Source organism: Podarcis filfolensis, assembly GCF_964270895.1.
Source record: "Podarcis filfolensis genome assembly, chromosome: 1".
NCBI classification, from domain to species: Eukaryota; Metazoa; Chordata; class Lepidosauria; order Squamata; family Lacertidae; genus Podarcis; species Podarcis filfolensis.
Window position 1 is genome coordinate 43,781,319 of NC_139604.1, and position 13,810 is coordinate 43,795,128.

The 13,810-nt window shown below is 42.3% G+C and overlaps 1 protein-coding gene across 5 annotated transcripts; it reads right to left on the reverse strand.

Annotated features, from left to right (window-relative positions):
• Positions 1-436: 436 nt before the first annotated feature.
• On the reverse strand, positions 437-13,801 carry LOC310747886 (UPF0538 protein C2orf76 homolog). Of its 5 annotated transcripts, XM_083583250.1 has the most exons (7): positions 12,801-13,116; positions 12,046-12,321; positions 10,462-10,614; positions 9,187-9,237; positions 6,753-6,790; positions 6,526-6,607; positions 437-1,283 (listed from the first exon to the last, which is right to left on the reverse strand). In XM_083583250.1, exons 3-7 carry the CDS (start codon positions 10,592-10,594, stop codon positions 1,207-1,209), a joined length of 381 nt encoding a protein of 126 aa, XP_083439376.1. In that variant the 5' UTR covers positions 10,595-10,614; positions 12,046-12,321; positions 12,801-13,116; the 3' UTR covers positions 437-1,206. The 5 variants fall into 5 exon arrangements, with proteins under 5 accessions (XP_083439376.1, XP_083439375.1, XP_083439379.1 ...); XM_083583249.1 differs by lacking the exon at positions 12,046-12,321 and having other exon boundaries at positions 12,801-13,122; XM_083583253.1 differs by lacking the exons at positions 12,046-12,321; positions 12,801-13,116 and adding an exon at positions 13,709-13,801 and having other exon boundaries at positions 596-1,283.
• Positions 13,802-13,810: the final 9 nt, after the last annotated feature.

Here is a 13,810-nt window from a genome sequence, read left to right on the forward strand (position 1 = left end):
GAGGAGATCATTCCGTAAAGCAAGCCGAAATACTTACGGTGATGGAACAATCTCCTCAGTGCTACAAGGAATTCCACCCTATTTCCAAAAAGAACAAACAAAATTCTCCATTTGCTGCCCACAAATCCACCAAGCATCACCCCTGTGCTTTACAAGAATGTATTTCACTTAGAACTCTAGCCATCCCTTTAAAAAAAAAAGCATTTTGCCTGCAAGGCTGAAGAAATGAATTTGAATATGGAACATGAAAGATTTGGCATGAGTTAGTGCTAATGGATCAGTCACACCTGTTCCTTTATTATTTTCCTCACACAAAAGGATCTTTGAGAGTGAGCTCTGAGGGAGGAACTGGCTATGGTATGACAAGATTTTGAACAGCAGCCATTCTGACAAAACCCCACAGGATTCCCAGCCTCAGCAGTAATGACTCACTTGCGATAAATAATCCTTTATTTCAAAAGTTTCCAAGTTTGTACACAAGACTCCCCCCCCCGTGATTTTTTTCAGATTTGTAGCAATAACATATAACCATTAAGCAGAAAGGAGCCATTTTATCTCATATATATATATATATATATATATATATATATATATATATATATATATTTGGGTTGTGTACAGAAAAAACCCACCTCATAGGCTTGGCTATGGCTTCGTAGCTCAGATTAGCATCATATTTTGCCTCAGATCCAAGGCAGAGGTCATCTTGCCATATTTCCCAAAGTCTGAGATGTCTTCCCCTTGACTATAATAATAATAAAAATAGCCCAATATATTTCCTAAGTCTTGAAGTCAGCCAGCTTCACCTCGGAGTCAAGCTGCCTTGGATTCTAAGGCGGTCCAAGTACCTCCAAGGAAGCGATTCTTGCCTCTGACTTGCATCTCATCCAAGGCCAAGGCACAGCCCTAATAAAATACTGGTGTTAGTTAATTACATTTAACATCTTGTCCACAGCCAACATTTCACATTTTTAAAAATGTATGGTGGATTGGTATGTTTCCACTGTAAAACACTTCCCATACGATTTGTGAGTAGGGGCTTGTGTTTGAAAAGAACTGAAGATAGCAACTGTATGAAAAGAAGGGTTTGTTGTTCCTGCAAACAAGATTCATAATACTTATAATATACAGCTTTTTAAGGTTTAAGAATTTATAAAGCCTCACAAAACAAGCAGCGGGGGAATCTTCTCCCAAGTTGCAAAGTCTTCACCAGGTAGCGACGGGATTGGCTTTATATTTCCTGTAATCATCCATGCAGAAAAATGCGAGCTCCGTTTCATTTGCTGAAAGGAAAAATATTGAGCGTGTTTGGTGAAAACATTAATTTTCAAGCCACAGAACGTTAGATTAACATTAATTAGAATCACAGATGGTGCTGAATACTCTATGGTTCAAGGCTATTGCTAGTTATTCGCTTGTTTGTTTTTATATCAGATCCAAATAGCAAGAATGTGCTTAGTACACCCAACCCCACCCCCAAAAGCATACTACAGCCAGGGGCAAGAACAGCACCCTTGTTAAAAGGCACCATTTTAAAACAAGGGCTATGAAACCATTTGCAGAGCATTCCATAAATAAATCCAGTGCTTCTCTTCAGAATACATGGGAAAATAACAAAGTTCCTCATTCTGTTTCACGGGAGGGGGGATATCCCCCTGAAATTAACCTGTAGCCATAATAATTTAATACTTAGAGGATGAGTAGAATATTTTACAGATCACTTTACATTCTCCCTCATGACCCATAAAAAAACGTGCGTCTGAGGGAGCTAATTTTTTTGCCCTGCCGATGATTAATTCATGAGGCTTCAACAATATGCAAAGTGAAAGACACAAATTGGCTTCTCCAGCAATACCTTCAAATGCCTCTAATTATCCACAGGGGATATGGCAGAGCTGAAGGACCCGCAAAGGTTCAGAGCAGCCACAATTCTTCCCACCAGCGGGTCAAGGACTTCCTCTTCTAAAACAGTAAGTCAGCAACATTACTAATTCAGAGCGGGGGATGGAGCTGACGGAAAGCCATCACAATTAAGAGACGTCGGATTCTTTTGAAGTGGCAAGCCACGACTAAGTTCCACCGGTTTTATTTTTTTTGATAAACTAAACCAGAAGTTAATGAAGTCTGCCTGTGTAATGCAAAACAGGAGCGAGGGACGGCAACTCTGAATATTGGCTAGGATGCCTGCGGAAACTGGGGGCAAGGGAAAGTGAGGAAGATACAGCAGCAGTTCCCAAACTTTTTTGCCCTCCCCCCTGGACCTCTTAAAAATGGTTGAGGGTCTTGGTGGGTCACTTAATCATATTTTTTCTTCCTTTTTTCACAATTGTAATGTGCTGTGTTGTAATTCTTAATTGTATTTCTATTGCTTCTTTTATTTCTTATATGGCGGTTTTTTGAATGCCATAAAATTCTACAGCATTCAAATTCTAAATGTTCCTCACAGGCCCGCTGCAAACCATCTGAATGAAGCTCGTGGACCACAGTTTGGGAACCTCTGTCATTCAATATACAGTGGTACCTTGGGTTAAGAATTTAATTCGTTCTGGAGGTCCGTTCTTAACCTGAAACTGTTCTTAACCTCAAGTACCACTTTAGCTAATGGGGCCTCCCGCTGCCACCGCACGATTTCTGTTCTCATCCTGAAGCAAAGTTCTTAACCCGAGGTACTATTTCTGGGTTAGCGGAGTCTGTAATCTGAAGCGTCTGTAACCTGAAGTGTCTGTAACCCGAGGTACCACTGTACTTGCAAAACAAAAGGGAGATGGTGGGATGCTGCCTTAAGTCAAGGTGGACCACTGGTCCATTTAGCTCAGTATTGCCGGCAGCAGCTCTCGCAAGGTTTCTGGCAGAGCTTCTTCACATGCTGGGGATTGAATCTTCTGCAAGCCACCCTGAGACCTCTGGGGATAGGGCAGAATATAAATTCAATAAATAAATAAAATAAATCTTCAACCTTCTGCATGCAAAGCAGATGCTCTACCACTGAGTTCCAGCCCTTCCCCACGAGACAGCTAAGCCTCATTTATCAGACAACTGTTGCCAATTAAAAAAAAGTTAATTCTCCCAAGCACTTCTAGGTATAGGGCCTGTTTCTACAGGGTGAGTCCTTTAAAAGAGGCCCCATGGATACAGAGTACACATGTTCCACGGGGCCTCTTTTAAAAGACTCACCCTGTATATAACATTTCACTCCTGGTTTTATAACCTGGGAGAAATAAGCAGCAAGCTTCAGGTTCACACACTGACCCCCACTGTCCACTCCCTCAAGAACCACATTTCTTTGAATGCAGGATCTTTCTGGTTTAGTTACTAGAGCCTCCTTGTGACAAGGAGACTGTCGTCTTCAAAAGCAAGCACTCTACTCTGAACTTTAAAATGGTAAGCGCAATGCTGGTGGTGAACAAAAGAGGTTCAAAGACTCTCTCAAGGCAAATCTTTAAAAACGTAGTATAAACACCAAAAACTGGGAAACACTGGCATGCGAGCGCTCCAGTTGGGGAACAGCCTTTACCAAAGGTGTCATGGGTTTTGAAAATGCTCAAACTCAGAATGAAAGGGAGAAACGTGCTAAGAGGAAGGCACGCTTGGCAAACCCTTACCGTGATCAACTCCCGCCCGGAAATCTATGTCCCTGCTGTGAAAGGACATGTGGATCCAGAACTGGCCTCCACAGTCACTTATGGACTCACTGTTAAAACTGTGTTTATGGAAGACAATCTTACTTGGCTACAAGTGATCGCCAAAGAAGCAGCAGCAGCAGCACAGGTTGAGAAGTAGGTAACTTGCGGCACTCCTGATGCTGCAGCCCTGGTTTCTGGCCAAGCATGTTGGGCTTTTAGGAGCTGGGAGTCCAACAGCAGCTGGAAGGCTGCAAGTTTCTGCACCCCTGCCATAAAGGAAGGATGCATTTCCCAACTTCAGAAAGTAGAGAACGCAAAGGTCCATATCCCCTCCTCTGTATCTTCTTGGGCTACATCACTAGCCAAACCAAAATAGTAAAAAGGGGCAGTGATGACAGCCCTCTGTATCTGACTCAATTCAATCATTGAGTCTTTTTAAAAGTGCCCAAGTCTCTTAGCTTTTCAATTTAATTGTTCAATTTGATTGTTCAATTCAAATTCAATTCATTAAGTTTCACCAGCTGAGAACCTCATTCTGGGGGATGGTTGAACATAATTCTTCCACTTCATGAAGCAAAATTTCTATGGTCCAAATATTCAGGCAAAAGGTATACAGCTTCCTTTAATGCTTGCCTCCTACATCTCCACCATGAGAAGACTGGCCTAAGAAAGCCAATCTCACAAGATAGCAAAAAAGCATTTAGGTCAGGCAACCCCCAAACTCGGCCCTCCAGATGTTTGGGGACTACAATTCCCATCATCCCTGACCACTGGTCCTGTTAGCTAGGGATGATGGGAGTTGTAGTCTCAAAACATCTGGAGGGCCGAGTTTGGGCATGTCTGATTTAGGTTCTTACAGGACTCATCTGTTCCAGGGCTTTCGTTGAGAGTATACCTACATAGCAGCTGCCCATGTTTCTGGTTCAGTGCAGATGATAAGAATTCTGGAGCTTTTCCCCCCGCCCCATGCAAAGTTTTCCATTTCCATAAGTTCATTAGCAACAATTAATGGATGCCAATTGCAAATACAGGAACTGGCAGCTTCAAAGTAGTTGGATTTGCTTACAAAATCCAAGTAGCATCAGCATGCGAAGTCAGGTCACTCTCTAGGGCGCCATAACATTTTCCAATGATAATTACCCTTTACAAATTAGCCGAATATGCAAATTAGCCTAAATGAGCCAATTCAAACATTTCTGGAAAGCCCACATCCCTATTACTCTGTTTATAACCACAGTCATTCCCTCCATTCCTGATGTTTACACTGTGAGTGCCATTGCTTATGTAGCCAAAATGCTACCGTCAGAGGGCAAGAAGGGGTGGGAGGAGGGGGACTGAAAAGTTTGAAGAGGTGCAAAAAGCTTTAGGAAGGGAGAGAGAGAGAAGCCCTAAGGGGGATAAGAGCCCAAAACAATCCAATGAGGGCTGCGTATGCTCAGAGACCATGGAATGCTGACTGTCAGAGAGAGGCAGGAAAAACTGGAGAGCTGGGATGGAACAGCCACCTCCATGCTGTAACATTTTGCTGCAGATCCCACCGGTGTTCCACTAAACAGCTGCTTTAGAACACTTCTAAGAAACAAAGGAAATTTTCCCTTACAGTAGCAAACGCATATTTCTGCCAGGAGAAAGAGGCCAGCCATGCAGATACAGCGTATCATTGTCTCATAATGAAGCTCCCCTATAGGTGCAGAGCTTTTAACAACACTGCATCAGCTTTCCAGTCAGGTGCCCTCCTTGTGTTTTGCACTACAACTCCCATGATCCCCCACCAGCAAGAGCTAAGGATGATGGAGAGTTGTAGTGCCAAACATCTGGAAATACCAGGTTGGGATCTTATCAACCCCCAAAATTAATTGAATGCAGAAATGCCCTAACACACCTTACTGATTTAATATTTAAAATCTCTTCATCATGTAATACATTTGATTGCTGAATATGTAAGCGAGTGTATAGAGACAAGGGATAAAACAAGCACCATTAGCTGTACTGCTGGATAAGTGTTTAATGGTTATTGTATTTGTACTTGTTTAAAAACCACTAAAATTTTGTTTTAAAATACATATATTTAAAATCTCAGCAGTTAACTGGGAAGCTTGCTGGTCCAGTAAACAAAAGACCAGAACCTAGTGCTCCTCTTGTGCTATCAGTAAGCCTGAGTAGTTTGACTACCTCACAGGCCAGCCAGAGTATCAACCCAAAAGCTTACTTTTCTTTTTCGTATAATGTGAATCGAATGAGATGTGATCTCTACCTGCTCAACGAATGTTTCAGAAGTTCAGCTGGCTTATGTGGAACAAAAGTTTACACCCACCCAGCGGACACCTGGTTTGCCACACAACACTGTTACCTTGCATTTATCGCTGCATGACATGGCCTATGGCACTTCCCAATCGGGTAGCAAGCAAATGTGTTCCAATATTCCCTTTTTATACTTGTATTTCCTCTCAAGTGATCTTGGTGACTCTCCAGAACTGCACATTATTGAACAGGCTCTCCTCATTACTCCTCACTAGTTACACTGCTTAAATTTCCAACTGAAGCATCAGTGTAAACGTCGCTGAAAAGATGAGGCAGGCACGGTACGAATAACCAAGCTGTCAGTCATTTAAAATTACCCTCAACAGAATTCCAAGCATAACCTTTTTATTTCGCGGTGGGGACGGGACGACAGAGGGAATACCCCCATTAGCATTCTGAAGAGAGGTACATGGGACCCTCGAACCCAATGATTTGAATGTACGTTAAGCACACATACACACTGGTCCTTAATAATAGTCAGGTTGCGTATGGAACATCAGGTTTAGCATTTGCTTTTCAGCAGGCTATCCAAACATAATCAGCCAGGATAATGACAAGAACAACGAGCTGAGGCTTCAGTCAATCCCAGCCCACTACCAACCTATGCCAGCGGCTTTCAGGGTGCTGTCCTCTGCCAAAATGAGTTTGTCATCATCTTCTAAACTCACGACGAGTTCATTGGTCTAGAAATGGAGGGGGAGGAGCGGATGAAAATAAATATGGAGTAGTCAAATAACATTATACCCTACTAGAAGGCAGGCACCTTCCAGCATGAACAAATTAAATTTAGAGAGATTTAGGAGGGGAGTGAGCAGTCATAAGATGTACCTTAGAGCCATGCGCCTGGTGAAGAATCTTCATTGTATCTGAAAGAGATTGCTTGCTTTGAGATACGTTTTTTGTTTCTTCTACTGGGCATTTAGCTATAATGCTCCATCTAAGGTCTTGTGCATCACACCATACATTCTTCCCGCACATTTGTTACCTTGCAATATTTTTCTTCTTATTTTGCTTCTCTTAACTAGAATTGGACAGGCAGTACAACATCATCACAATCCTAGAAAATCCCTCTGAATTCAACAGAGACTTGTTCTTTACAAGCTCAAAAATACTAACGGAATCAGCTGTAGAAGGTTTATATACTTAGAAACATGCAATCTAATCTCACATCCATTAAGCCTTGAACACAAACGCCGAGCAGAATCCTTAAGACTACTCAAAAATACAATAAGAAACCAGAGTGCAATTATCAGAAAAAAGCAGCCATCTGAAGCACTCCTACTTTAAAATAAAATGCTGCTCATAGCTTGAGGGTATGACTTTCCTGAAAACACCGATAGGTAGGCTGGACGTTCAGCAACAGTATAGCAATTGCAAGACTTGGTGGTTGTTTCATATTTTTACTGAGATTACTTTAAATAGGTGATTGCCACTTACTTTGCAAAGATAAAGAAAAAGTCAGTTGTAATGTGGCCTCTCTGTGTTTGGTATAAAAGGTCCTCAGTGAGTGTCCTTAGCAAACACCACCAGCTTTTATATTTCATGCACAATTCAGCATGTTTGTTGCAAGTAGAGGTTTATCAAGTAGGGATGTATTCTGAGGTTGCCTCCAATCCGGATTGGGAAACTGTGATTATATTAGGAAGAAAGATGATCTCGTATCACACAACTTCTGATTAACAGTTTAAAAAGGGACCTGCTTTCTGTGTGTGTGTGAGTTTTTACTTTTAAACCATATAACTACTAATCAAAACTGCGATTGGAAATTCAGATTCATTTTGTGGCTTGAATTCTGCAGCCTATACTGTCAACTGGGTTTTTAATTATCAATACCTGCTGCTTTTGTAACCATTATTATGTTATGCATTAGCAAAGCAAGGCAAAAGGCAAATGTTCACAACCAAAAAACCACCCATCCATTAGCTAAACTGCTGTTTTCTTGCCGACAGTTAGTGAAGAACTATAATGGATTGGGTGGGAGAGGGCGAAACCTGTCAGTTTCGGTTCTCTGTTTCTTATTTTTTCAATCTTAAACTCAGTTCTCCAAGATGCTGCAGCAGTTTGCAATTTTTTCATAAAAATTAAGTGCCATGATCATTAAAATTTAGTGCTATTGTTTCATTAAAATTTTAATGCTATTTTCACCTAATGTACACATTTTGCAAGGATTTTTTCCTAATACGGTACTGTATGTTTTGCATGCTGTTTTCACTAATATATTCATTTTTATACACATTTCCCCAGCTATGTGCATGTTTGTAAACACTGGTTAGAGAACTTTGTTTCAGAAAATGCAAATTTGATACATTCAGCATTAAAGGCAAACTGAATTCAGTTTCTCCCCCTATCCCAAGACAGGGCTGAACTGCAAAGCACTGCAACTAGTAACCACTACAAATGTCCCCTGTAACTCCTGAGCCAAGCCTAGATCTTCTTGACAACAAGCAAGAGAAACCTGCTGTTTAATTGTTGCTCCCTGAAAGTTGAAAGTTTTCAAAATGTCAGATTCCGAGCTAGATATATTATATATACTATATTGCCAAATCAAATATATTTGATTTTGCAGCCCAAATCCTGTTTGTTTTCAATGATTAATAAAATACTTTGCTTTAATTTTATATCCATTTCACAAATTCATACTTAAGCTCTTTCCTGTTTACCTCCAGCCTCATTCCCACTCTCTTCTTATTTACTATGTAAATTCTTTCCACACATAAGCCTCTCATTCCATGCTTCTTGCTCCTGCTTGGCTACCCCTTCTGACCTCACAATTAGTTGCTGGATATTGAAATGCAGAAGCACGGAGGAAACTGCAGTTTCAAAGGATTGTGGGTCATGAGCAGCACTTCAACATGTGAGGCGAGTTTAAAAGGCACTTAAGGAAGATGATAAAAAAATTAATACCCAAAAGACAATGCTGCCAATTAACACCAGCATGAATAATCTGCAGGCTAATACTGAAATGAATTCCAAGATGTACAACGGTTTAATTATTCCACGAGGTAAAGCTTAACCTGTCATGGAACCAAAACTCCCAATTATTTTCCAGCCCAACCTCTACATCCAGCTTCCCCTCACAAAAAACCACAATGGGTATCTAATTAGGTCCCCTCCAGATGTTGTTGAACTACATCTTCCATCATCCCTCACCAAGCTAGCTGAGGCTCACGGGAGTTGTAGTCCAACAACATCCAGAGGGCATCAGAGGCTAACCCCGATGCAAATAAACCAATTTAATGGAAGTGCAAGGAAAGATACATACCGTATCTATATTTTTTAAAAGGAGGTGGAAGTCCTGTCCTTAATACCACATCTAGAAAAAAAATGTTGAAAAGGAACATTAACCATTTTCACTTGGATTTAACAAGATACACACAATGGGTAAAACTCAACACTGCACTCTTCCAATTGTTCCATCTGTACAAGCATTTCAGCTTTCCAGGTGGAGCAATCATCCCTCCTTCCCCTGCACACTCTTTTGAGGGTTCTCCCAAGCCCCCCAGAGCCAGTTTGGGGGGGCATGGGGAGAAGATGGGGGAAGCCCCATTTCACAAACAGAAGTTCTTGCCCTGGGCATCTGCTTTAAGTGAATCCTGCCCACAGTTATTATCTGTTCTTAGAACCAGCAGCACAGTCCTATGCATGTCTACACAAAAATATGTTCATCTGAGTCCAATGGAGCTTACTCCCAAGTAAGTGCTCCTGCAGTCCAAGTCATACAAATCAATGGAATCCAAGTTCCAAAAAAAAAAAACATGGAAAAGGCTTATAGTGGCACATTAAGTGTACCAAAGGATGTTTGAAATTACAGGTTAAAATCATGCACAATACATCCCAGTATCTGTGAAAAGTCATCATAATCCCATGAATTGCATCCACACTGTTACAGTGGTACCTCGGGTTAAGTACTTAATTTGTTCCGGAGGTCCGTTCTTAACCTGAAACTGTTCTTAACCTGAAGCACCACTTTAGCTAATGGGGCCTCCTGCTGCCGCTGCACCACCGGAGCACAATTTCTGTTCTCATCCTGAAGCAAAGTTCTTAACCTGAGGTACTATTTCTGGGTTAGTGGAGTCTGTAACCTGAAGCGTATGTAACCTGAAGAATATGTAACCCGAGGTACCACTGTAGATCCATAACTGCAGGAAGCCTTATATGTGACATGTCTCTGAGAAGCTGAGGGTCCTCTGAAGGATGAGCAATAGAATGGAACCTACGGATGCCTAGAGCGTTGTTCATCCAGGCGACGACATAGTAAAAACATAGGGAGTTGCCTTATACCAAATCAGACCATTGGGTTCCTCTATCCTAGTATCATGAACACTAATTGGCTTTCCAGGGGTTCAGGAAGGAGCTTTTCCCAGCACTACCTAGAGATGCCAGGGATTGAACTTGGTACCTTTTGCATGCAAAGCACTAGGCTCCAGCTCTTCCCTGGGGCCTATCAGCATGGGGCAGTGTCCCCCCACTTCCCCCCCCCCCGCCACATGTTCCTTGGCACACCAAGAAGCACTAGCCAGCCATAACAGTTTCTTACCATTCTTCACAAATTCAATAAACTCTCCGACAGTCTGATCCAGAGTAACATCATGGTACACAACAGGTTTAAAATTACGGTGCTCAAAGGAGCGAACTAGACGAACAGTGACAGTAACGTCTTCTGATGACATGTGAGTTATCCAACAAGTACCTGGAAGGCAAAAATGTAAAGCAACATAATGAAGGAGCTTGCTTTTGGAAAAAACAAGAGCATAAGGTCCTAGCATTGGGTACAATCAATGTTTCAGTAGCAAAAAACTTCAAGTTCTTTTGTTTATTTGTTTAAGATGTATTCCAGCGTTGTACATAAAAGAATTGTACCCAAAATGCATATTGATATCTAACCAGAACTATATATATATATATATATATATATATATATATATACACACACACACACACACACACACACACACACAAAGAGCAGCCCCTAGGGGCTAACAATTGGCAGGGTTGTAGCACACAGCAAAGGGGAATTTAACCCATCCCTGCCCTGTGGAATACTGTATCATTCTTTTGAATCTAGCATTTGCACTGGAAGGATTCCCCTCCGGCACCAATTGAGGATTCTACTCACTTTCAAGTGAACAAAATTTATATACCGCTTGACTGCAATAAAACCTCTAAGCAGTTGACAATAAGTAACCTACTGAAACAAATCTAAAATGGTGACTTGCAGGCACTATTGTGTTAATAATATTTATTAAATTTCTATACTGCCCTCCATCCTGAGATCACAGGGAGGTTTACAATATAAAACACAAAAATACATAGCATAATAACAAACAAACAAAAAAATACCCCTGCTGTTCAAAAGGCCAGATTGTTTAATCAGTGATTTAGCAAAGTTTTTACAATGTTCATTCTTGTGCCACTTCCAGTTTGTTGTAATACGGTTTGTACTTGTAAACAGATGTTTCATTTACTTGTTGTACCTTATTTGCTAGAATATACTATTTTGTCGTTTTAACCATTTAAGTAAAAGGGTGTTTGTTTAAGAATCACATCGGTTGCCCCACGTGGCCTGGCACGTTCAGAGCATCATGCAAGCTACACCAATACCACACGGTGCCATAAATAATGTTTAGTAAAAGTCAAGCAGCGCTGTGTCTGACTAAGACACTTAGTTTTTAGCACCATGAACTGTACATTTGCTCATAATGCACAAATACAAACGTTGTACTCTCCCAGATACTATTTTTCGCTACACACAATGTACCAGGGCACTGGGGTCGGAGCCACCCAACCCAAATCTCCCTGAGTATCACTCCAAACTCTATTTTTATTTTATTTTATTGGTCTCTTGCTCAATGGTGCAGCGGTGCAGGGACGAAGCACCGCCACTTAGCTCAGAGTGGTGAAATCACCTTATGGCGGGCGCCAATATATAAATAATTGCGTCAATCCTCTGCAAAACCACTATAGCGACCAACCAAAGTGTCAAACAGAACGTGGAGCAATTCTGCGCTTGACACTATTCTCATGTCAGGCTAGAAAATGTAATTCTTGCTGCTACTGGGAATCCCCGACCAACTCGCACGACGAATCCCGCTCTCCTCATGCTCCCCGCACTTTGCCTCACCGGCGCTCCAGGCAAACGCCTTCCCTCCAAACACGTGGCCCAATCTCAGGCAGAGGTCTTCCACTTCCTGGTACTGTACTTAGACGCCGCGTTTCCCCGGCTGCCTCCAGACACAGCCTCGCCTCCTCTGCAAACGCCTTCCACGAACTCGCCAACGATTGGCTGTCGCGAGCACATTTCTCCCGCCCTGCTGGCGGAGTTGCGTCGCCCACTGGCCCCTTTATAATTGACGGCAACTTTGCCCATAGAGAGAGCAAAACCCATGGCCGGTTAACACTATATGGGAAATATAGAGATATGGAACTTGTAGAAAGCTTAACCTGCAATCTTATATACATACACGTTCTTGAAACTCAGAGAGGTTTACATACGTGTTTCATGTTCTCTGCTTTATTTGGGATTTGCACTGTACAGCGGAATCTGTTGGGAGCTGCCCGGAGTGGGGTATAATTATTTATTATTATTATTATTATTATTATTATTATTCACGTTTACATTCGCGTGAAAAGTGTAATCAGAATTTTAAAATGTATTAAAATCGCTTTGCGGTACAGTCCATTCTCCCCATTGTTGCAGGTTGGGGAGAAGGCTGTGGCCAATAGTGGCTTATGACAACCCTGCAGTGTAGCCCACTGTTAATACTGCAAAACGCTCCTTTCGTCGCAGCAAATATTTAATGCGCTGAAGTTGCCTTGAGACACCCACTTCCAACCCAAATCAACCGCTCAGTTTCATATTAAAATAGCATGATTTACGGTCTACGGAGACGGGAACAATCTTCTCCTTTGGCGAGGTGGGGTCTAGGGCTTGAAGCTGCGCGTTCGGCATTCCCTTTCGACTGCAGGCGCTTCTCTTTTCGGGCGGGCGCCCCCTCGCCTAATTACGCTTATTATCCAGAGGCCGCCGTCATTAACGTTGATATACTTCCGGTTGTCGACTAGTCTGTTCGAATACTCCATGTGCGGGTCAAGAATGGGGGAAGCCGCGCATTGATAGAAATCATGACATTTTCTCAGCATAGTCTGCATCTATCAGTTAGGGCAATTCCCATGATTTGAAATTGCTAATCAAGAGTTCTTACCCCAGATAAGAACCGTAGCTATTCTGAGCATGCAGTTTTGCTTAAGAACATAAAAAAAGAAAGCCCGGCTTGCAAAGTCCACCTATCGTAGCATTACCTCTGCAAACGAAAAAACAAGCCAGCAGGCGCTGGACGGTCCACTAATAATCGCGGCTGCCTGCTTTTTAAAGTTCGAATTAAGCTCAGGATGCATGCACGCGCACGACTTCCGAAAGTCCTTACGTGCAGCCCGCAGCTTCCTCGATAGACGTCATCGTTGTTGTTGCTTTTCCCCCATCCCCCCAAAATACTTGCTTACTTTAACCTTAATATGAATCCTTATGTATTTTTATCAGCTTTTGTCATGGGCGTAGACAAAGGAGGGGCAGCTGCCCCCTGCCCAGATCAAGTAAAACAATAGGAATGCCGACTTAATTGGCCAATCACGTCGGTTCTTTCCCCCTTAACAAAAGTCCTGCCCCTCCCTAACAAAAATACAGTATTGGCTACGCCTATGGGCCTTTGCGTCACTCGCGAAGAGGGTCTTCAAACAACGTAAGGAACCAGGGAGGTAGGCTAGTCTTCCATTTTGGTTATACGTACATCTGTGGCCACCATCGGAGTCAGGCGTTGCCTTTCGCCCGTCAGTCCCAGCCGCTTGCCGAATCGTGGTGGGAACAAAGGCCGGCGAGTGCCCGCCCCCTC

Bases quoted from the DNA above. Each gene is read 5' to 3' on its own strand.
- LOC310747886 (XM_083583249.1), bottom strand. From the start codon at position 12,873: ATGCCGAACGCGCAGCTTCAAGCCCTAGACCCCACCTCGCCAAAGGAG. The intron at 6,791-9,186 runs GTATGTATCTTT...AATCTCTTTCAG, and splicing joins TTTTAAAAAATATAGATACG to ATACAATGAAGATTCTTCAC. The intron at 1,284-6,525 runs GTTGGTAGTGGG...TTTTCCTTTCAG, and splicing joins CCTGAAAGCCGCTGGCATAG to CAAATGAAACGGAGCTCGCA.